This window comes from Manis javanica, chromosome 17, assembly GCF_040802235.1.
Source record: "Manis javanica isolate MJ-LG chromosome 17, MJ_LKY, whole genome shotgun sequence".
Taxonomy (NCBI): domain Eukaryota; kingdom Metazoa; phylum Chordata; class Mammalia; order Pholidota; family Manidae; genus Manis; species Manis javanica.
In genome coordinates, this window is record NC_133172.1 from 21,737,660 (window position 1) to 21,761,515 (window position 23,856).

A 23,856-nucleotide genomic window follows, 5' to 3' on the forward strand; every position below is an offset into this window, starting at 1 on the left:
TCTGAAAGGAGGGACAGAGAAAAGGATTTCATCTGCATGTGTCTGGTGTCACATGTCAATCCATTACACATTCAGCTCATTCATATCCCAAATTGCTCTTATCCATATTGTTCATAATTCTCCTTTTGCTAGAGATCATTCTAGCAGAGTGTACTTAATAGCTTCAGTATAAGTATACTTAATTGTGTATTTATAAAGAGTCAATACAGAATATTGAGATTCCACCGCCAGTTTCTTCTATTTGAAAGTGTATCAGTATCTCTGACCATTTCTGCTTGATATTTCAATATCTGCTTTGAACAAAATAGTCGAGCACATTTGTTTTCTATATACTTATAATGAAAATATGGACTATCACCCATCTACCCAAATTACTATAGATTGAAAATTTAATCAAGAAGTAGAAATAATTCCAAAGGTCAAAACAAAAACAAACAACATTTATCTCTTTGAGGGTAAGTTCTGTTGATAGCAGTCTTCACTTTAGAAATCTAAACTATGTGACCTTAGGTTCAACTGAAACAAATAAGCAGCTTTCAAACCAAATTCCATAAAAAAAATAAACTCCTTCAACACTAGCAAGTACAATTAAGACCTTGCCACATCCATCTTTAGTAACTATACTCTATTTAATTCTTAATACTTAATATACTTCAATAAGTCCATTCCTTGGTTTTTGACCTTTGAAGAAATGAAAGATACTCATCTTACGTAACTTAAAAGAGCTTTATTTAGTATATAATCTCCATACAATTCAGTAAAACAAATTATAAAACCTCTTTGTAAGATTTTACCCATAGGATGTTAAATACAGAATACCAGTTGCCAGTTGACATAAGAAGCCACTCTCCCATCTTAAAAGCTTTTTTCCACAAGCAGACAAGCCCTCTCTTCTAGGCCAAAAGGTTGTCATACATAACGGGAACATATTAACCAAAATATATGACTTGAGAACATTTTAATATCTTCTTATTAACTCCAAGGTTTAAATGAAATTTTAAAAATGGAATATTTCTATGTTAATTCAGGCAGGTTTTAGCCAAAAATGAGCTAAAACGGTTACATCTTAGACAAAATTCATGTGGAATTAGAATAAACATTTTTAGTTATTTGTGAAGTAAAGATGCAGACTAGATGAAATAGCTACACATGTCCTTGTTATCTGGCAGCACTCACCACACACATACATACACACACACATACATATATATATTTATCTAGTGATCTCACAAAGGTCAAAAAAATCATCTTTAAGTGGACAACAAATGGCCTATATAACACCTAAGTATGCTCCTGGCTAATATATCTTAAATGAATCCCCATTTTTTAAGTCTGTAATAAAAGTGACTAGAACATTTCAACTATAGTAGAATTTCTATTAGCCACTATGATCAGCATCAGTCATTTAATGAAGTCATTTAATGAAGTAACTAGATTAAAGTAGGAAATCATAACTTTTAAGTGTATAAATGTACATTCATTTGCTAATCTTTTGATGTAAAGCCAAGGCCTTTCCTTTGCATAAGGGTCCAATAATTGCAGTTCTATTCTTGCATAAATTATACCAATAATATGACTTGGGTACATTTTAATACCTTCTGGTCAATCTAGATTTATATAAGGTGGAACAAATACTTACATAAACCTATGAAGCAATCTAAGCTCATAAATTTTCTTGAATTTTATGTTTTTCCCAATATTTTATAATTTTCCCAATCTAATTTATAAGTAATTTTTATTAGCAACTCAAACTTTATCAAATCTTACCAAAGCATCCAAGATATTTTTTGCAGAAATAACCCTTTCTCTTTACACCCATATTCTCTAGGCTTATGTTGAACTAATATACTTACAGTAAGAAGTAGCACTTGCACAAAGAAGTTCAACATGGGTGTAGAACTCAAGGGAGGGAGAATACCAGGAAGAGCCCCCAGCAGTGCTGGGTGGGCAGTTTACAAGAGGAATGGAGACTGTCGGGGGATCTGCTGAGTCTTGTAAGTAGAGGTTAATTAAGAGCACTTATTGTCCTTAGGTGTTCTTCTGAATGTTAACTCTGAAGCAAAATTAAGTGGTTAGTCTATCCATAAAAAACAGCCACAATTTGAGGCTATTACCAAATGTTAACAAAGTCACAGAGATCTGTATGGCAGGGGAGCTTAGGCACAGGTCATGTGCTTTGGCTTGGTAAAGAGCCAGGAGTCGGTCACTTTTTCTCTCTTGCCTCCCATGTACTCCAGAGAGAAATTTGTAAAAGAATACTGATGAGCACTAAAAATACTTAACATGATTCATTTAGAGATTTGGTCATCAGGAAATAAAAATGTCTCCTACACATAGTCACAGTGTCTTGGAAAGAGTGTATATATGGATTTTATCTTACAAGATTTTTTTGGCACTTAACATTTTTCACTAAAGACTTCATACTAAGTGTTTTGGCAATAATGGCACCTAAACTATGGAAAAAAGATCACTGTATGCCATCACTGCAGTGATGATAGCATAAAAATTTAAGTACTTGTTTCTTGCATATTGAAACTCCAAATGACCAAATGCTTAGATTAATACATATGGGAATGTTTCAAATAAATTGAAATATAGCTGAGAAGGTAATAGAGGCTTTTAAAAACAAAACAACACAGTCTAGCATGTTGTACCTTACATGTGCTTGGTTTCAATCGGAGTAAGGCACTCGCTGCAGGATGCACTGACCCATGCTGTCAGCTACAAGAGGCATGCGTCATTAGCAGCTGAATTGAAGTTTTAGTACTGATTAAAATGCTTTATTATTGTATTACCCTAAACTGCAGTAGTCTCCACCCTTACGATGGGACACAGGAAAGACATAATTGAAGAGTTTCAGTTGAATAATTTAATAACCCAGATACTGTCAATTTGTTATTTAAATAATTTGATAAAAGCAGAGTATCCTTACGTCTAACATGACAGTGTAAAATTTCTTTCTGAATACTGTTAGTAAGTAGCAACTGAATATAAAATCATTTGAACATATGATATATCCGTCTTGATGCCTACTGTAATTTACCTTCAATATAACTGCAAGGAGAAACATTTAAATCATTTCCAATTGGCAGGAACAAGGGAGAAAGTTGATTTCATTAGCCATCTTGATTTAATTAAGTGCACCATATGCTTTTGTCAGCAATTTTTACACATCCCCATGGTTAGAAATTAATTATAAAGGCAATTACCAAAAATTTTTTGAGTAGGTATGCATAATCCTCTTTGCTGTTTACAAATAAGCATGACTTAAGAGGCACTTGGTTACCTTTTAGTAAGGAAAAGAGTAACGCTATCAGGGCCTTCACAGTAAGAATGGAGACTACAAATCAAACTTGGTATGAAAACGCTCTCTGCCAAAAATATCATATTAGTGAATTAGTTCAGATACAACATTTAAAAAATATTCTGGCTTTGCAAGGTTCTAGGCTGTAAAAAATACAAAGGCTAAAAATAAAAAGTTTACAAAATTTTGCAAACCCAGTAAATTTAAATGTGTAAGAAATAAAGAAAAATTTTCTTACTTGCTGGATAGATTAAGTAGTATCAATAGGTTTTAAAATAATAACACTAAACAGTAACAAATTCTACTTGGCTACATAACATTTCTGTTCCTTTAAGGACTTACAAATATTAAACTTGTAATACTTTTCTGAGCCCAGCGTTAAAACATGCATGCACATGTGTATGTACACACACACACACACGCATACACTCACACACACATAGGACACATGCTACTAAAGTGCTACACATTACATTTCAGAGCACAGCAACAAAATTTTAACATACATACAAAGACATAACATGATCTTTAAAAATCTGACAACTGGAAAAGCTTATAAAATTTTTAGGTGAAACAGGACAATAAAGAGCTTTTTAAAAAGCTACCATTGGTCTTCATTAGTGAAATAATATTAAATAATTTAAATATGCATTCTCCTCAATTCGATTCAACCACAGCTGTCTTAAATCAGTTAAAAATTAAAAGTATTTCAAATCCGGAACAGACCCTGGATTTCCACAATAATATGTGGCTGCTCAGGCTACCTATGGAGCACTTATTTTTCTCCCCAGCAACAAAATCCTAGATCATTCTTAGAAAGTTGAGAACATTAGGCTAAAGAATACTGATGAAACAAGACGAAAAAGACTCAAGCTTGTATAAGATACTTCAAAGATGGTAACACTTGTGTAAACATCTGTAGAACTTACTCATATCACAGCTTTAAGGTACAGGCTACTAACTACATATGAAACATCATCTACTGAGTTTCATTATGGTAGAGTTTCTGGTATCAAAAATAGAGATTAAACAGATAGCTTTGTTACTTATTTCTAGAAATCTTGTAAACATGGAATGTTTTGTTCTGAAACACTCTAGTGAAGTATGCTGTATAGGGTGGCAGGTTTCTTTTTATCTCTTCACAGAAGCGAGGGTGGCCTGCAAGTTTCAAATCTGGATCATTTTCTCCTGGGCCATCCATCACCTAAAGCGAAAACAAAATCAAACACAATTTGGTAAAGACAACATATTCTCAAGAGGCAACAGAAGTAGCAAAAGATATTGGGTTTCTTTAAGAATGCTGTGTTAGTGAATTTAAATTGCATTATTTCAATTATCAGTGGAGATCTTCTGGTCCATCCCTTTCCCTTTCAGAAGTGTAAACCAAGGCTGAGGAGAAGAGTTCGCATCACTCAGTGGCAATGCTGGAACTAACACTTGCATGTCCTCGTTTTTAGGAACACACTACATTGTTCTCACAAAATGAAATAATACACCCAAGAATTGCTATGGTACAGAGAAAATTCTCTAACTCATTAAATGGCCTAGTTAGGAAAAGTTACACACAAAGCAAAATTTAAACACATGTCTCCGGTCTGTATTGTCTCAGAATTCAAGATGGTATGGACAATTATTTTCCTGAGGTGAAAATCTGAACCTCCTATTTTCCCCCCAGGCTTATTGAGATATAATTGACAGATAAAATTGTGTATATTTAAGATAACCTGATTTAATTCACATATAAATGGTGAAATGATTACCACAACCAAGTTAATTAACACATCCATGTTGGTCAAAGGGACAAACTTAAAATAAAAAGGTAAATTACTTCTGGGGATCCAATGTACAGGATGGTGACTATAGTTAATACTGTACTGTATACTTGAAATTTGCTAAGAGAGTAGATCCAAGTGTTCTGAATCTCAAATCCTATACAGTCAAGTTTTTTTCACATTTAGGCTAGGTTTATCATTTTTTCCCCACCTTATTTTATAAATCTCTCATCAGCTTTTATACTAATAATCATAAGCACACACTGCTTCTGAAGGGTGAAAATCTTCTGTTTACTCTATTTAAGGCTTGGCATTACTTCAAGAACATCTTCCTCAGAAGGAAGAAAGGAGAAATAGCTTGTTTTTCTGCTCTGGAGTATAAGCATGGCCCAGAAAGCTACGTTTGTGGCGGTGTGCCTGTGGATGAAAGGGGACACCCAAGGACAGAAAGCAGGTAGAGCAGTAACACTCTCCCGCCCTGGTGGGGGCAGGGGTACACAGAACACTGCTTTCACATTCCTCAGCTATCAGCCAGAACAATGCTTTGGAGCAGCAGTCTTAAAAGGTTGAGGTTTTATTTCTTATTTTGGCAGCAAACCCTTAAAAAATAACTTCAACACAGTCTTATGATACAAACCAGCTCAAGACTGTGTTGCTCTGTTTGACATGAAGTTGGGCACCTGAGCCCCCCTCACTTTCCCCATGCTTAGCTCCTGTGACAGTCCTAAAAGTGCCAAGGTAGGGAGTTCTGCAGAACGCAAAGAGGGTGAATAGCTGATTCATTATATAGCTCTATAAAGTATAAAAACATTTACATTACTTAGGGTTCAGACTGCCCCCTTCCCTCTACAGGAGGTGCCCTGCCTGTGGCGAGATGATGTGCTTACGTGTCCATTGGCAATATCCAGGAGGTCACGCAGCCGGCAGCCCCGGTGGTGCCTTCGCTCATAGCAAATGCTGTCTTCCAGGATTATGTAGTCAGTGCCAAAGGACCTCAGGAGGGCATGCACGTCCTCTGGAGATCTCTTTGCATATATCTGATAAACCTTCAAGATAAGAAAAAGTGGAATAGGCAAAATACCCTCAGCTGCCAGGAAGTTAACTGAAGAACCTCTAATGATATAACCTCCTACCAGGGATGAATTGAAGACCTAGACACCCAGCTTGCCTACCTCTTCCCATGCAGGCCACTCACTAATCTATAGTCCTGGGACATGTGTTAGAAATTCCTAAAAGAATATTGTAATTACTTAGCTTTGGGAAGAGGGAGAGTGAGTCGTGCTTAGTACATTTGGATTCAGACACCAAATAGATTTGGATTTAGAATGTATGATTTCATGTTATGAATATATTCATCAGTAGGTGCCAGTTCTAAGTATGTTTCACCATGGTGAGTAACACAGGTGAGTAAATAAGCAGAGTTGATTTATCTTTAAAAAGTGGACTTTTAGATGAAAAGGGTCCATTGCAGTGATGGTAGTTTGGGGCACATATACTTGTAAGGAGACCCAGCCTCTGACAATAGCAGTTGGGGGAAAAAAACCCATAGGGTCCCTGGCACTTCCTGCTTGACCAGAGGGAGACCCTATACTTATCTCCCTCATCCTTTCTGGAAGAAGAGCAACTTGTAGCACCCAGCAGCAGTTCAATGGGAGGCACCACGTTCCCACTCACCACCAGCATCATACACCTTAAGTGAATACACCCAGATGGTGAGCATTCTATATTCTGGGACTTGGCACTGGGAAAAGGTTGTGTGTGTTGGGGGAGGGGGTGGGGAGCTACAGGAGGCTAATGCAGAGGTACTGCTAAGTTTGTTGCCCACTGATTACTAATAATATATTTCTGACTCAAGAGATTGGGTTCTGAGAGCCTATTCAGTGGGTCTGTACAGGTGGGTGAAATGGTAGGGAGGTTATCTCCTCCTACTACTCAAACTGTGAGGTCATCCCATCTATCATCCACCACCAGGCCTCAAACTGAAAGCACTCCAAGAATCTGAAGGCCAGACTGAGGGCACTAGGGCCTTCAGGGTGTCAGCTTAAAGGGCATCAAGAACAGTACCTAGACCTTGGATCTTGGGGAGGGAGGAAGCACAGAGCTCCCTCTGCATCTGATGTCCATTCTGCATCTCCTGAGTCTAAGCAATATAGACCATCTCCCGCCTGAACTCTGGGTCTGGTGATCCAGGTACCAGCTCTCATTCCTCTGGCTAACTTGGGGCTATATGGAATACTTGTGCCAACTCAAAATTTCCTGTTTTAGCAGAGATCTAAGTTCAGATGATTCTCATAAGAAACGGGATTTAGTAAAAATTTTTTGCTTTTAGGTTAGTTAACTCTCACACCAAAAGAATATTTTCAACACTTTTTCAGCTACCAAGATGAAGTGACTGATATCAAACACTGAAAAGGTTGAAACCACTGTTGGTGAGGACTCAGGGAAACAGGTGCCTTTTTGCATGGTTGACTGGAATGTGAACTGGTATAACCTGCACAGAGGGAGAACTGGTGATGATCGATAGATATGCCCACCACCTTTTGACACCCAACAATTCCACCTCTAAGAGCCTGATGTACAGATATTGTATACTTGTACCTGTGCAGATAATGTACATACTAGTTTATTCTGTGGAACACTGTTTATATCACTGCAGAGAACAGGGAAACAACCTAAATGGTTAAATAAAATAGGCTACGTCTACATAGTATTATACAGCTTTAAATATAATAAGGAAGCTGTTAACATAATTATATGGAATGATCTCCAAAATATATTAAGTGCCAGAAAAAGCAAGATTTAGCATGCTACTTCTACAATAAAGGAGCAAATGATTAATATATGCACATACATATATTTGTATATGCATACCATGCCTGTAGAAGGGTGAGCAAGAAACTGGTAACATTATCTGCCTCCTCGGAGGGGAGCCAGTAGCTGGAAGACAAGGATGGAATGGAGACTTTTCATTATGTTCCCTTTTATATGTTCTGAACTTTGAACTATGTGGCTGTATTACCTATCAAAACACACACACACACACACACACACACACACACACACACACACACACACACATACATGAAATGGTTCATAAAAAATGGGACCAATATGCCTCTATTCCATTTCCTTCCTTCTCCAGTTCAAAAGTTTGATGGCTTTGTCCTCAAATGCTCTTCTCTGTACATCTCAAGGTGTTTTTCTTCTCAGTTACTCTTCTAACCAAGAGAAACATATGACCTAAGCAAAATGCCTTTCATGGATATGGGGCCAGCCAAAGTCTAGAATAGACTGCAAGCCCTGTGTGCTTAAGTTCTAATTTCCCCTTAACCTACAGCAGCATTAAGCCCCAGCTTTATCAAACACAAAGAAGTCCACTGGTGGTCCACAAATAGAAAGGAAAGGCATAGATGGGCCCTTACCGCTTTGGTTCGCTCTCTCAGGCTGTTGTCTTCGTAGTGTGGGTGGTTGGTTAAGGTCCTTCCTGTGCACAGCTTAACTCCTGCCAGCAACTGCATGCTTCCAGCAAACACAGCCTTTCTTGGAGTGTTAGAGCTAAAAGATTTTAGAGTCTAAATCAATCCCACTGCTAAAATCTCCTCAAAGACAATGAAGACAATATCACATTCTCAGGATCACCTAGCTATGTTAGGAAGGGCTAGGAGTCTTGGAGGGAAAAAAACACAGGAGGCTACTTGAGATTCTGATTTGCACTTAAACTATTTTATGAAAGTTTTTGTGTCTTTTTTTGACAATGGTTGGGAAACAGAATTTATTGTTTTGATAGGTTCACTCTTACAATCAATTGTCTTAGGATGTGGGTATCTCCTAAGTCTTCTAGGCTAAAACCCATAATCCTCTCCTGCTTTTGTTTCACAGGGGTAGATTCTAACAAAAGAGAACTTAGAAGTTTGCTACTGCTTTTTGTATTAAGCTTAACTAAAGGGTTGCCTATGAGTAAACAACAAATTATAAAGCCAGAAACTGCAGCTAATCATAAGTCAGTTTCAAAGGTTTTTGTCTAAAACAAGAAAAAAGATCACTGATATTATTATTACTTTTTGGAAAAACATTAGTAAAAACAAAAGAACATGGAAGGAAGATTCTAAAATAGCAAATATGCTATTATTCAATATGGGGATTTACAATATTTCTGATGTGGAAACACAAGTACTTTGTAGCCCCATGGTAAAATTTGGATATTTCACTGCTACTTTAAATATTTTTTACTCCCAGAGCAAATACAAAAGTAAAACAAACAAGCAAAGTGGAACAAAATGAAAGCCAATCACATTTTTGCTAAACTTTAAAAATCTAGATTCACTGCAATTTATATTTCCTGTGGCAAACTTAGCAGGCAAAGGGAGAAAGAATTCTTTGTCCTTAACTTAAAACATGCAGAACAGCAGATATAATGCTGGGTATTCTTCCTTCACAGATAGTTTTGCTGATACAGTCTGTGGTCTGTGTCTACAACAGCTAGAGAGCTTTTAACTGTTGAATGACACTTCTTGATTATAGAAAAACAAAGCAATTTTTACCAATGTTTGAACAAATGATGTATAAAATGAGAGGATAATTTGTTTTTATAGCTCTTTGCCAAGCTCCATAGTAGGCTGCCCAACCTGCAAACAATTTATTCTGTAAGAAATGTCACTAAATAATGACAAGGACTCAGGTTCAAACGGATTTACATTATATAATTTAAATGTCATTCCAGGAAGACCTGGTAGCATTTTGAACAAATAATCTCATTTATTTTTGAAGGTCTAGTCTTCAACAAGTTAATTATTGTTGGCCTAATGAGTAAACTGAGCATTATAATATAATGTGTGAACACTTGCTTTATCTGCATTTCAAAAATTTACAGTATTCAAATACTTCAAATAATTCATTAAATATAAAAGAAGCTGTAGGCATTTAAGGTTTGAAGTTACCCTACATCATATTTAAAATACACAGTACTTCTTTCTGCTTTGATAAAATGCAAAGGAAATTTGGTCCATTTCCTGAGTCCCACTGAGAAAATACTACACATGCAGGTTTTTGTCACTGGAAAGAGACTCTTTCCAGTCTTTTAAAGCCAAGTAGTTAAAATGTCACATCTCAAAATATTTACATCTACAGGTCTATCTTAATTGCACAATGTCAAAGAAAAATTTCAGGAACCAAAAACGAAACACTCTAAGGTCAAAAAGGAACAGGTAAGAACCACCAACTGCTGCGACATTTGGCCTTGCTGAAGTCAATGTGCTTTCTAATCACACAGAAAACCTGTAAAAGTACCACCTGGGTTTTGCTGAAAAGATATCAGAAAGTAAAGAAAACCCTAGTTTTTAATCTTTGTATTCTGGAAACATTATCAGCAAAAAGGGGTTAATAGTAACATATGCATTTAAATCCAAAGGAAAACAAGGCATACAGCACCTCAGTATAATGTGGAAGGCAGGCAACCAGGTGAAAACACACTGGCCAAGGCTGTGGAAGGTATCTCCTAGTTCTCATAGGGAAGACTGGGAGCCTGATTGCAACAAAATATCCTTGCTGCTTAATGAGATTTTAATCCCAAAGAATCTTGGTTTTATACTAAATTTAAAGTGATTAAAGACTCCAAAGACTAAAGACAGGAAACTAAAGATAGGACAGCATAGAACATTTTCTATTACTAAAAAATTAGAGCTATAAAAAGCTTCAACTAAAATAAAAAATCTTAAAAGTGGTGTCAACAATAAGAATAATGAAGAGAAGAATGAAGACAATAGTACTGAGATGAGGTCCAACATTTACCTAATGAAAAGGCAGTTAAAATGGATTGCCACCCCATGGGGAAGGAAATATAGCACAGAGAAGACAAGTAGTGACTCTACAGCATCTTACTATGCTGATGGACAGTGACTGTAATGGGTTATGTGGTGGGGACTTGATTAAAGGGAGGAATGTAGTAACCACAATGTGGCTCATGTGAAACCTGAGCATAAGACTGTATATCAATGATACTTTAATAAAAAAAAAATGGATTGCCACCCAGTGGTTACATGTTTAATGCAGTGTCCTATATATATACCTAGTTGGTGCTCAATAAATATCTATTAAATTGTATTAGTAAGTATACAACTTCAGGCATGAAATAACTTTATGTATTAAAGCTTCAAATGTTTTCACAGAAATCTAATTCCCTTTGGTATGATCATCTCATATGAATAAGTATTATCCTAAAATAATGCCCTTTGTTGTTCCCTAAGGTTATCTGTTTAGGCAAAAAAAAGGTCATAATGGAGCCCCTCAAGAAGAAAATAACCAATTCCTGCTGATGTGATGGAATCTTTCAATTTACCCTCCATGTAGAGAAGCCCTCAGTGAATACTTGGAAAGACCTGCTTTACAAATGGAAGCTCAGTGTCCCTGGAGCACATCAGTGATGCCTAAAGTAGGTGTGTGGTTTGCCCCAGCATCAAGTGCATGCAGCAGAGACCAGGAGATGGTGGGGAGGCATTTTCTCACACGTTACATTTACTTGCTCTGTACCAAAATGGAGGGTCACTTGAGGTGTCCCCTGGAGTTTCTGCAGGTCACTGTCTTAACCTGACTCAGAGGGTGCCAACTTGTAGTGGAAGCTGCATCCCAGCCCAAATAAATGCTTTCACGACTGCCCTGACAAAGGACAGACGTGAGAGTTTTCACTTTGGCTGAGAACAGAAGCAGATAGGGTGGGGAGAAAGAAGTGTCTCTCACTGACAGTGCTACCTGCCCGCCAGCGACCCACTCTGGTCTGGTGGCCTTCTGACAACTTCAGACTTTCACATATACTCCATGTATCTTTAGACAACAGCCTTTTCTCCAGCACACTTCATTCAGCCTTCCTCATTTCACAGCACTGTTACTAGTCAAAGTAGTAAAGTGAAAGTGGAAGGTCATTTTATCTTTCAAAACCAAGAAATCAGGACAGGCTAAAAGAACTAACAAGTTCATTCACATGTGTTTGAATTGAAGCCTACAGACCACAGCTGATTTAAATGTTGATTTGAACAAATATATTTTGTGTCTGAATAGACCCTGTTTTGTCATACATTCATCATCACTTAAGCTTATTTCACAAAACATGCCTAGCAGCTATTTTTGCAAAAACAATAATTTAGATTTGAGGATCTTAAAACAGGCAAGATTAGATCACAATGGAAGCAACTTTTTGGAACAATACAAATCCTTCAGTTGCTGAGAATTTTTTTAAAAAGTAAAAAGAGTATGTCTACACACAGAAAGAGGAACTGTTAGTAAAATAATGTCAGGAACAAAGACCACTTCCCTCAATGAGAAATAATAGATCAAGAGGCTGTGTTCTTTATCCTGGAATAATCTCTCATCCACAATTTTTCAGAACCAGAAATGTTACTTTAAATAATTTTCTGTGAGGAAAAGTATGAAAATAAAAGGCATTAAGATAAGTACAATCAGTCTGATACACCCAAAGACAACCTGGGGCTCTGCAAGAATACATTTTTAATGACACTCTAATTCCTAAAAGACTGGGGAGTGGAGGTGGGGTGTTTACAATGTTAATCCAGGTGGATCCTGAAGATCGCCGGCTTCAGGATTCTACCAGAGAGCGACTGACTGCTCTACAACTGCCATCAATGGTGCAATTTTAAAAACAGAAAGTATCAGTCTCACCTTCAGATACACGTCATAAATTTCCAGTTGACTATATTTAATGTAAAAGTAATTAGCTTTTCTTTATATGAATAACTCTTTTCTTATATACAATACTGAAGAAATTATTTACTCTATAATTGTCTGCCATGATTTAAAGTTAAATAAATAAAGACAAAGCACTGCTTCGTATTCTCAGCACTGGAGATACATGAAAAATTACTCATTGTATCTAGTCAAACGCAGTCTGACATTGGGACCAAAGCCACATACATATTTTAGATATAAATCTCTATAAAATCCATGTATTGCACTCAAGAGACCTAAGCTATCAAACATTTACCATCTCTTAATACACAAGCAGTGCTAAGCTGTACTGGTTAGTAAACATTAGTCATGAGCAAGAGCCAATATAGCTACTAAAAATCTAAGTGATGAAGACAATACAGCCGATCCTTTTAGAATATGTCATGCAGGATTTGCAACATCTACTTAAATGTGAATAATTACACTGCTGCTTTTTGGTTATAAAGTAGGGAAACAGAGTATTACAGGGCAAGCGAATATTGCTCAGTGTAGAAGTTTAGTTTTGCTAGTGGGAGGCATTAACAAAGCTTTGAAACACATGAATTTCATTCTGATGCTGAATACTGAAGCAAAGCAACAAAGTGCAGACAAAAATAACTAATATAATGCTAAAGCACTGTAGTGTTCAAGAGAGGAAAAGTTCTAGTTTTCATATTTTAAATTTTCTCTAGGCCTAGGCTTGGGCAATATGATTGTTAAAATGAAATCTCCACTGAGCTAGTTAAGTATGACTCTAACAACTACAGTTTACAGTATAACTTGTAAACGATTAACAAGGAAAGAATACATGTGTATGTGTTAACATTAGTGAAAAATTTGAATGGTATTAAAATGAAAGAAATGATAAAGATAAAATTGGCAGAGGGCATAAAACTTGATTTCCTTTGCTGTCAGTGTTTTGAAATGCATCCTCCAATTCTGTTTCTCTCTCCATGGGTATTTTCCTTTCTTCATGTGATTGTGTTAGAATATTTCTTGCATGGCAAGAAATTATTTCCAAATACAGAGTTTTAAAGAAAAACTCTCTGAGATGAATGTACTTCACAATTAGATTCAGAAAAAAACAAAACAAAGAAACAGAAAAAAACAAATGAGGTCTATAGTGACTCTTAGAAGGCACTTTACATTTTATTTAAAAAAATCCTCTTACTTAATCCAGTTCATCAGCTCCACTGTATCTGGATCATAGAATTCTCTCAATTCGGAGAGTTCATCCATCATTCCTGGCCAGAACTGAAACAAAAACAAAACCAAAACAAAATCCACCCCACACCCATAACTATCACTAAGATTAAAATGGAAAAGGAGAAACTGCATATAACTTGTGAATTAAATAAATGTGGTGACTGTGTATTAGAGCTACTTCTCCTTTGCAGTCAACCCTCCTAGTATTAGTGTGGTAAAGTCTGAGAAAAGTTTCTAAAATTATTTTGAGCCAAAGCTAATTAAGACTAGAGATGCTGTCAACTTTTAAAAATGAGCATTTATATTACTATAATAAAAATGCTGTTGTATGTGGTGTTAATACACAGTAAAACATTAGTTAAAATATGACAAGAAAAGCAACCACAAGAAAGTTCACAGCATATTAGAAAAATCTAACTAACATCCTGAAATCTACACTTAAATGTAGAAGACAGCACCATTTTAAAGCTGCAAAAATGTTTTAGAATATAGGACCTTGTTTTATACTCACAATTACCTGGAGAGAAAGATGATGCAGAAGGCATCATCAATCTCACTTATCTGTTTTCCATTTTACTAGTATTGAGACCTTGGCTCAGAAAGATAACCTGACTTGGGCAGGTCACCAAGTGGCAGAGCCGCAGTTTGAAACCTGATTGCAACTCCAGCTCCCTTTTCATGGAATAATATTGTGATTACAGTTTTAGAAATACAGTTTCAGGAATTTAGATTTCTATAGTAATCTGGGCAATACAGTAATTGTCTAGAAATCTGGACATATATACTAATATAATTAAAGGTACAAGGGGAGAGAATGATTTTTGAAAGTAGGACTCTCCAGGAAAATTTGGTACATTTGAATATTACATTTATGCCATTGGTGACTCTCACTCAACTTGAGTTACTTAAGATTATGCAGATAAAATATAAAAATTATACTTGATTCCATTGCTTTTCTAATATAACTTATCAATTTAACTCAACAATTAATTAAATGTTAATTGTTTTATCAAATGGCAATTGGCTAAAAAGATTTGATCATCTATATACATCCTCAGGTAAACTGTGGAATTCACTTCATACATTGGAATAGAAGGCCAATGACTATCTGTGCTTTATTAATGTTGAAAATAGAGTAATTTTATTTAAAACCACTAACTAGAAACAAAGTGGCACCTGACTGGTCTATGTTTTAGTTCTACCACTTTTTTTTCATCTCATCTTTGACTATTTTTTCTGCTCATTCACATCTTGTCTCCTGGGTGGGTGAATCAGGGAAATTGCTAGTGATGGAAGATAGGTGTTAGTATTATTGGTTCTAGGTTTTAGAAGAGATATAATAAAAACTACTGATTGGTATGTTTGTAATATAAAAACTACTGATTGGTATGTTTGTAATATTTCAATTATCCATTATCCCAATTAATTTTGATAAAAGAATACCAACTTTTAAATATATTCTAATTCTTTTGGTAAAAAAAATTTTGAAATATATGAATTCAATGTATATTAGATATTTTTCTAGTTTGAAAGTTGCTGTTAGTTCTGAAAATGTTAAAATCTAATAACATAGTCTTATAGTAAACTCCTTAAACAATAGAAAATAAGTGCTGAATTAACTAAACGCTGTTTCTAAATGATTAGTAGTTTATATAAGATTTCAGCAATCTAAGTCAATCAACATAAGGGTAATAATTTTATTAAACCCTTCATTTTAGAGTAGATATTCTACTCAGAATTAATATATGCTCTTCCCTTTGAAACAGGATTAACCTAGAAATATATATAGCAAAATTGGTATTATGAACAAGAAAATTTGAAATCCTCATTACAAATGCTATGTAAAACTAAAATCAGGCTTTGAAATACATGAGTTTATATTACTTATAGACAAATCTGTTCAATAGTTGGAAAACAGTCAGTTTCAGGGTTGCTCCTAATATACATAACATCTTTATTTTCATTGTGAATTTATATTTTATAAGTTTTGAGAAACTGAAATATCTGAACTATTTAATACAAGGAAAGCTGGATACATTAGGATTTCTAAAGCCCAACACTGAGCGGATAGGCCAGTGGTCTTTGGAATGATTCTTCAGTATTATCAGCTCTCTTACTCTGGAAATAGCTATAAAGATTTCCTAGAAATGGTGGCTTTTTCAGTGCTATAACTGATTCTTCAATAGCAACGGTTTTTAAGAGGGGTGTGGGAAGGGATTTTGCCCCAGCTCCAGGGGGATGTTTTGAAATGTCTAGACATTCTGCCTGTCACAACTGAAGTGAGGTGCTGCTGGCATCTAGTGAGGGAAGACAGGGACAGATGCCTGTCCTACAATGCACAGGATGGCCCTCTATGACAAAGAATTACCTGTTTAGATGTCAGCATCACTGCTGCTGAGACGCCTGTCGTATGCAGGGATTTCTCACTTGATGGTACATGAGCACCACCTGGAGGGCTGCTTAAAACAAGTTTCTGGACCCCACACCCACAGTTTCTGATACTTCAGTATGTCTGGAGCGGGACCCAAAAGTCTGTGTTTCTAACAAGTTCCCCAGTGATGCTGACACTACTTGTCTGGGGACCACACTTTGAGAGCCAATGCTCTACAGTTTATTTCTTCTATACTGTCCTTCCTCAATTTTATCAAGAAGTCTTCAAATAGCTTTACAAAAAAAAAAATCAATAAAATTTCAGATAAATAGCTGAGACATTAAAGAAACTCAGCCTGCACACAACACAGTGGAAAAAGATTGTTACAGTGTGAGTAACTCTTTAATGGTGAGGTAAGAATGATGAGCTGTATTTTGTTCTGTAAGGAGGGTGTTTTATCCCTCAGAATCAATGTATAAAGGTAGTTACCTCATTTATTATTAAACATATATTCTGTTTAATCCACAGATGTTGCTTTCCAGATGTTTTTAAGAAGTTTCATTTATTTACATTAAAACAATAAAATTCCCAGAGGCAGGGGGGTAGAAATAATCTATTTATATTTTCCAGTATCTAGGAATCAGCACCATGCTCTGCCCATAACAGTGTTTTGATAGAAAGGAACATGACAGAACATGATTTTTTGGATATTTACAAAACAACAGTGATTAGCAAACCTTTTTTCTTAGCCTAAAACCTTTGCTTCAAATAAAATCTTAAATGGAAATATAAACTTATTATAAAATAAATTTTTTATATTTATATTTAAATTATTAAAAGTTATAAAGCAAATACAACCAAAAGCTGATCCTCTCTGTGGGTGAGGTACCCCCTCTTTCCCATCTTAGCCACCATCTCAACTTGAGGGCTATATATAGACAGTACAGTTTCAAATCCATTTTTGCAATGTAAAACAACATTTGAAGAAAAAAATCTAAACTTAAAAAAAAAATGTAACATTTTTTTTAAAAAGGGTGAAAGCTCAGTTGGATGACACATGCTGGGCTACCTGTCCAGGTGACAATTCAAGCCTCTAAATATCAAAGATGTGATAAAGGAGACACAAAGTAGCCAGTCTTTCAATGATTCACTGTCTCTTATGGAGGATTCTTTGAACTGAAGCACAGTTAATGCTGTTTTAGAAATTAGTCAACGAAGAATATGAAGATTTTTATTACTTCCTATTGAAACTGAAGGATAGTCAACAAAGCTCATTTTAGACTGTGTATATTTATATGTGCCCAGCCCTCTTACAAAGATGATTTTAATTATTTAATAAAATATGTAGGTTAAAGTAAAATGAGAGGCATTAAGATCTCTTACTCTAGATAAAACTTTTTCTACTTTATTCACCTCAAAATAGGTCTGAAAACATCTTTATGTTTAGAATTTGCATCAGCTGAATAGTAAATTAAAACCAAAATTAAGTAGTTTTTTCTAAAATGCTTTTACTCGTTAAATACTATTTGGGAAACAAATCAGTTTTCCTATCAATGCCACCTGACTTTATAAGAAGAGAAGGAAACATTTACGACCTCTGCAAACCACTCTATTTGCCAATAATATACAAAGCACAATGAGTCAAAGCAATTATTCTGCTAAACAGATTAATGACAAGAATGAGGAAAATCAGTCTTACCTTGTAGCATAGATACAGCAGTATTAATATTGGTACTGAATACCGCATTATATATACCTATATGAGAAAGATGTTATTTAGATTACAAATATTTTGAACACTTTTGCCTTACAATTTTGCTTTGTAAACATATGCCTTTTTCATAAACAGAAAAATAACTTAATTGGAGTATGAGTCTCCAATGTGCCAAGCAACATAAGTGTCAATGTAAGGATCCCAATCATTCATAAGGTATTTATAGCCCCTTCTACCATATTGCCACCTAATGAATTTATAGGGCAGAAAAACTCAAAACTGAATTTATATGCTGTTAATTATGAGCATATCCTTATAAATAATTACTTAAGGATGATACATTATAATAATAATAGTAATTACTCTGAATAATGGAAGTATGAGTGATTTCTAATTTTTGTTTTTGTATTTTCAGTATTTCCAAATTCTATATTAATCAATATTATTAAATTTAGAGTCTGGAAAAATAAATAATTTAAGAAATAAAATTATTTAAAAATAACTCCTTATAAAATCATAATTTAAATTATCTATTTCTAGTTTCAAATTTTGGTATCCATTTTGTCAGACTGATGTACAGGCAACTAGTGAAAAAAAAAGAATTGGTATGAAAGAAATACTAAGGTTATAAAATGAAATAGAAGAAGGGAGAGCACTGACTCTCTTTGGGTTATAAAGATGGATCAGCTTTAGAAGTAACTCCCATATTTCAGGGCTGCATAAGCCAAATGATGCAAACACACACATGTGTGATGTCCAGAGGTACTTCATTCTGGAAGAACAGAAATAGGCAAAGGTCAACAAGTGCTCCTGTGCAGAAATCAGGTCCCACAGCCATAAAGGCAGCTATACTGTTTGTGATGGTAAAATCTTATTAAAACTATGTAGAATCCATCTGCCAAAGGGTTAGTTGCTAATCTCATTGCCTTCTGAGAACTATCATGTAAATAAAAATAGAGGAATGTTGATAATTAGGAAACACTGGTCAAAAATAATATTTTATACTGAAGACAGTAAACAAGGACATTTTTATGGGAATCATAATTATTAATGGAGATAATTGTCAGTTTCCAAATCATATTGCTAAACTGTGTCAGGTACAGAATGGTATAAAAAAAAATCAAAGAAATAAGACAAAAATACCTCATTGTACTCAATGCCAAAAATCCAAACAGAATGGTATGTATTAAGTTGTAGGCAGTTTCTGGTTTCAGGCTGATTGTGCACTTTCCCACTTTACCCATGGATTGTTGATTTGAAGAATTACTGAATAAAATAGCACACATACATAATTTTAGTTCAATCTTTTCTAAAGAAGATACAAGAAATTTATGCCTCATATATTTAGAAATGTATTATTTTCCTAAGATAAAATGAATCAGCATTCATCAATTTTGAATTTGTTTGAGGCTAAAAGTATAATATCAATGCATCAATAATTAGCATAACTAAAATTTAACAGATTTCATTTTAATTTAAATAAAAATTTAAAGTGCTTCAATCCTTTAAATTACAAGAGAAAAGAAAAAACCCTTTTGGAATAAACTGTAAGAAGTCTTTAAAGATTTTAAGAGTTACTACTACTCTTAATTTTTATAAATAAGAAAAAGTAAAAATGCATCCATAAATTAGATTTCACTTTCTTTATGAAACAATGATCACATTTTTAACCTACCAATACCTCATATGTATAACAAATTTTTAAAATCAAATATGGCTACATTTAAGTGACTACACCCATAAAATCAACAACGATTCCTTAACATCATTTACCACCTGTGCATGTTCTACTGTCTATTGCAATTGCTTTTTTCAGGTGGTTCCTTTGAATCAGGATCCAAACCTTTCACACTGCATTTCATCAATGCCTTCTTAAATTATCTTTCAATCAGTTAAAGTATCCCATCCTCTCCCAGCTTTCAAGGTGGTTTATTAGCTGAAGAAAATGTATCATTTGTCCTATAACTATTCTCCCTTCTAGATTTGGCTGATTTTTTCCCTGTGTTGGTGTTTAATACAGTTCTCTGTACCCATGTTTCTTATAAACTTGTAATTAGATCTAGAGGTTAATTATTAGAATCAAGTTCATTTGTTTTGGGAAGAACACTTCATGGGGATCTAATGTACTCTCTTGCATCATTTTGAGAAGCATGTACTGTCTGGTTGTCTCCACTTTAATGATGCTGAGATGGATGAGTGGATGCAGATGTTGCACAATTTGTTGTCATGGGGAAAAGAAAACAACAGTAAGGGCCACCAGCTAAAGATGAAAATAATAGTTTTATAAAGGCCCTGCTTTATCCTTCATACAAATCCAATAGACTTGGATATGTATGATACTTCTATGTAGCTAGAGAGCTATTATTTCCTATAATGCTCCTTTCATCACCCTAGATTCATTAAAATGATACTCTAAGGCAAATTTCACCACTGGTAATAATCGTTATTTATATATTATATATTACTACCCACATTCTGGCTTGCATATTGATACTAAAAGATCTCCTCCAGATAAGGAGAACATATGCTTTCAGCTGTCCTTGATACCTGAGAGAATTCTGCAACATCTCCCCCATGTCCCCAGCCAATCTAGAAAGCTCTTATGAACCCCATGAATACACAGCAGGGTGCCCCTTCAGTTGTATTCTTCACACTAATGCTGATATGCTGTAGAAACATAATGGTATCATCTTTCTCAGTCCTAAAAAGGTGAAATACTTCAAATACCTGGCAAGATAAAACAGCCTTCAAATTACTTAGAAGTTAATTTATATTAAGATTCCGTAATTCTTAAACTACTATATTAACATAGTGCTTTTCCTCTAATAAACTCCTAATATTCCTACCTGGTAGATGAGGATGTTGTAAAATCTTTATCTATACTCATACACCAAACCAGCCTACCGAGATGGCTCATAGATTCACACTGAGCATAGCAGACATTTTCATAAAACACTGCAGGCCATCTGAGTTCCTATTCTGCATGCAGTCTAAGAGTCCTGTGCACACTTGGTGTGTCTGGAATAATATTAAATTACACTGTCTAGAATAATTTCCATCTATTTTCACAGGGCTAAATTTTATCTTGGGCTAAGAACACTTCTGAAAGATACTAAAATAGTTTATAGTCAATGAAATATTTTCATGGTTCAATGTTGCTTCATTCTTAATAATCATGAAACACCTCAACTGATACAGGCTCATTTTCATGACTTTTTCCCAGCACAACTCTCTGGTGGCTGTGAATCACAGTTCACTGGCACCTTAATTGGCAAAGTAACTACATACAAAAAGGCTTTCTTCTGAGCTTCATTAAGTTTTCACAATGACAGTAGCTTCAACTTCTTACACTTAATTTTCTTTCAATTTAACATGGATAGTAAATGCAAAAATCTCCATCAGCTTGATAGTAGGTATTCTATAAGTTTTAAAAGTCTTTATATTCCTTTATATTAATTTTCTTTTAGATTACTAGACATGCTAAGTTTAAAAAAATCATCAAATGTTACTTAAGACTTTAGTAAATGCTATTAATTATGGTCTACTGCAACACAAGATCCAACAAAACAAACAATGGTTAAATCTTGATACTGCATGAAAAATAAAAAAGGCAGCTAGAAAGAGAAAGTAGAAATCGCAGGAAACTAAAATGGGAACAAAATATGAACTATGAATCAATAAAATACTAGCTAAGGATAGCTAAAATCTACAAAACATTCTCAGCATGAGGCACTATTTTAAGCACTTCATGAAGTTTTGACTTACTTCTAACAAAACCCTGCAGAGTAAACACTAATAGTATTCCTGTTCTACAGAAAGGGAAATGGGAATAGTGAAAGGTTCTATAACCAGCTCAAAGATTACAGCATTCCCAAGAGTACAAGCCAGAGTTAAACCCAGACCAGTTTGTATTGCATTCATTACTTTTTGCTGTCTTTTCACTACTCTACCCATACCTACTGAGAGTGGGATCCACTCTAAATTGGATATGTTCCCCCTTCAAGCTGAACAGTAATACTGTTTTGTGTCTGATATTTTGATTTCTAGCTTAGCAATTCTTCTGCAACATAGGACAAGTTCATTAAAGCATGTAAGTAGATTTCTGAAATACACCATACCTGAGATTATGGAAGACAACAGCTAATGCTGCAATCACTGTGATGGACAGAACAAATATATAAGCATAGAAGAGGAGAGTATCTGAAAGCCTTTCGAATGTATTAAAAGGCAGGAAGCCAAATGCTTCTTCACACAGATAGAGATTTGCATCAAAATCTCTAGGGAACAAATGGAAAGCAAAGTATTAAATTTAATACAAAATAAGTAAACTACAAATTTTTCCTCAAAATGAGCCTGAAATTAATAATTGAAGGCACAATGACAACTTAAGTTTAAAAGTTCCTGCTGATTTAATACAAAAAGGAACACAAATTTTAAATTCAGTCATACCTTGTTGCTCCAAACCCAAATTTTGCCTTCAGAAATTTAAATATGTGTTCATCTGACTTCAGGTTAAGAATTTTCTATTGAGAAGGGAGAAATGGAAAATTCTTATTAGTGTCTTATGCATGGTTTCCTTTTAATTTCCCAATGAATACATACACTCAGGGTCTAGTTAAATAGGAATGTAAGTGTGTGTGCACAAATGTGTATAAAAATTAGTAAATGTTTACAATAGTTTTTAGAACTGAGTAACTCTAAAGCAGGGACTTTAACACTCCCTCCACTCCTTTTTTTTCTTAGCAGAATCATTTTTTCAAACAAAAATCTTATGCATAAATTCAGTATGTAAAATAGATAAAAATGAGCTTCTTTGGGTTCAGGGAGAGGGAGATGGCTGAAGCCCAGCAAGTCCTATATTTTAGATCAGAACACTAATAATATGATGATCTGAAACCCACAAGGCCTGTTTGACTTCAGGGTTTTTTGTCTACAGATATAGCTGATGTAAGACTCATTCACACAAAGGCAAGTCAAGACCCAGTAGTGACCCTCAAGGGGTGAACAGACAAATGCCAGTGTTTATCATTAGTGATTATGTTATAATTTTATTTTTAATTCATGGGTTACAAAAATCCATGCAGCATAAATGGGTGAAGAAACTCTATCAGAAGAAAAACAAAGATAGAAAAGAGAATAAAATGAATCTAGAACTGAGGTCAGTAGACAAAAACATATTCACTAGAGATAAGCCAGGCCACAATTCTGGGCTTACACATTCTATTAGCAAACGCAAAGAGGGAGATCAAAGCATTTATTAATGTTACTTGCAGGGTTATAAGATTAAAACAAACCAGTTGGTCAGAAGAGATTCTAACAGTTCTGGAACTGAGACTCAAGAAATTTTTTTTTCATGGCCATGGTAAAAATAGTAAGGAGTCTCAAGGGCTATTTTTTCTAATTCCTCTCAGTGTAGGTAGCTGGCAAAACATCAAGTGCAATTCAATAGACATTATTGTTTGGGGAGTCAAAAAACAGTGGCCAGATATGTAGCTTTCAACTGGCTTAATCCAGGCATAGATTACAGAATTTGTGGAGCAGGGATTTGGATGAACCGCGTATCTTCTGTCAATCTTTCAGAAATGCTGATTGTTTTGCTCAAATAAGCTTTTGAACTGTGTGGAGTTTAAGAACATGTGACAAAGACATGTAGTGGAAGTGTTTAATGTGGCTGATTGAATGCAGAGTCTTTTTTTTCCTGACAGTCAAAGGCAGGAGAGGGAGTGCCATTCTCTCAGAGAGAAGAAGTCTGTACATGTACATGCAGATGTCCTTA

General features: G+C 35.0%; 1 protein-coding gene across 9 annotated transcripts in view; it reads right to left on the reverse strand.

Moving 5' to 3' along the window:
* Window positions 1-707: 707 nt before the first annotated feature.
* Window positions 708-23,856, reverse strand: part of DPY19L3 (dpy-19 like C-mannosyltransferase 3) — a 75,345-nt gene continuing 52,196 nt past the window's right edge. For all 9 annotated transcript variants that reach the window (XM_037021452.2, XM_037021456.2, XM_037021453.2 and 6 more), the window contains 9 exons: window positions 22,530-22,603; window positions 22,199-22,357; window positions 19,224-19,346; window positions 18,741-18,852; window positions 18,066-18,122; window positions 13,961-14,043; window positions 8,499-8,631; window positions 5,964-6,122; window positions 708-4,508 (listed from right to left, as the gene is read on the reverse strand). In XM_037021452.2, coding sequence (XP_036877347.1) covers window positions 4,347-4,508; window positions 5,964-6,122; window positions 8,499-8,631; window positions 13,961-14,043; window positions 18,066-18,122; window positions 18,741-18,852; window positions 19,224-19,346; window positions 22,199-22,357; window positions 22,530-22,603 — 1,062 coding nt within the window. In that variant the 3' untranslated portion in view covers window positions 708-4,346. The remainder of the gene's footprint in view (window positions 4,509-5,963; window positions 6,123-8,498; window positions 8,632-13,960; window positions 14,044-18,065; window positions 18,123-18,740; window positions 18,853-19,223; window positions 19,347-22,198; window positions 22,358-22,529; window positions 22,604-23,856) is intronic.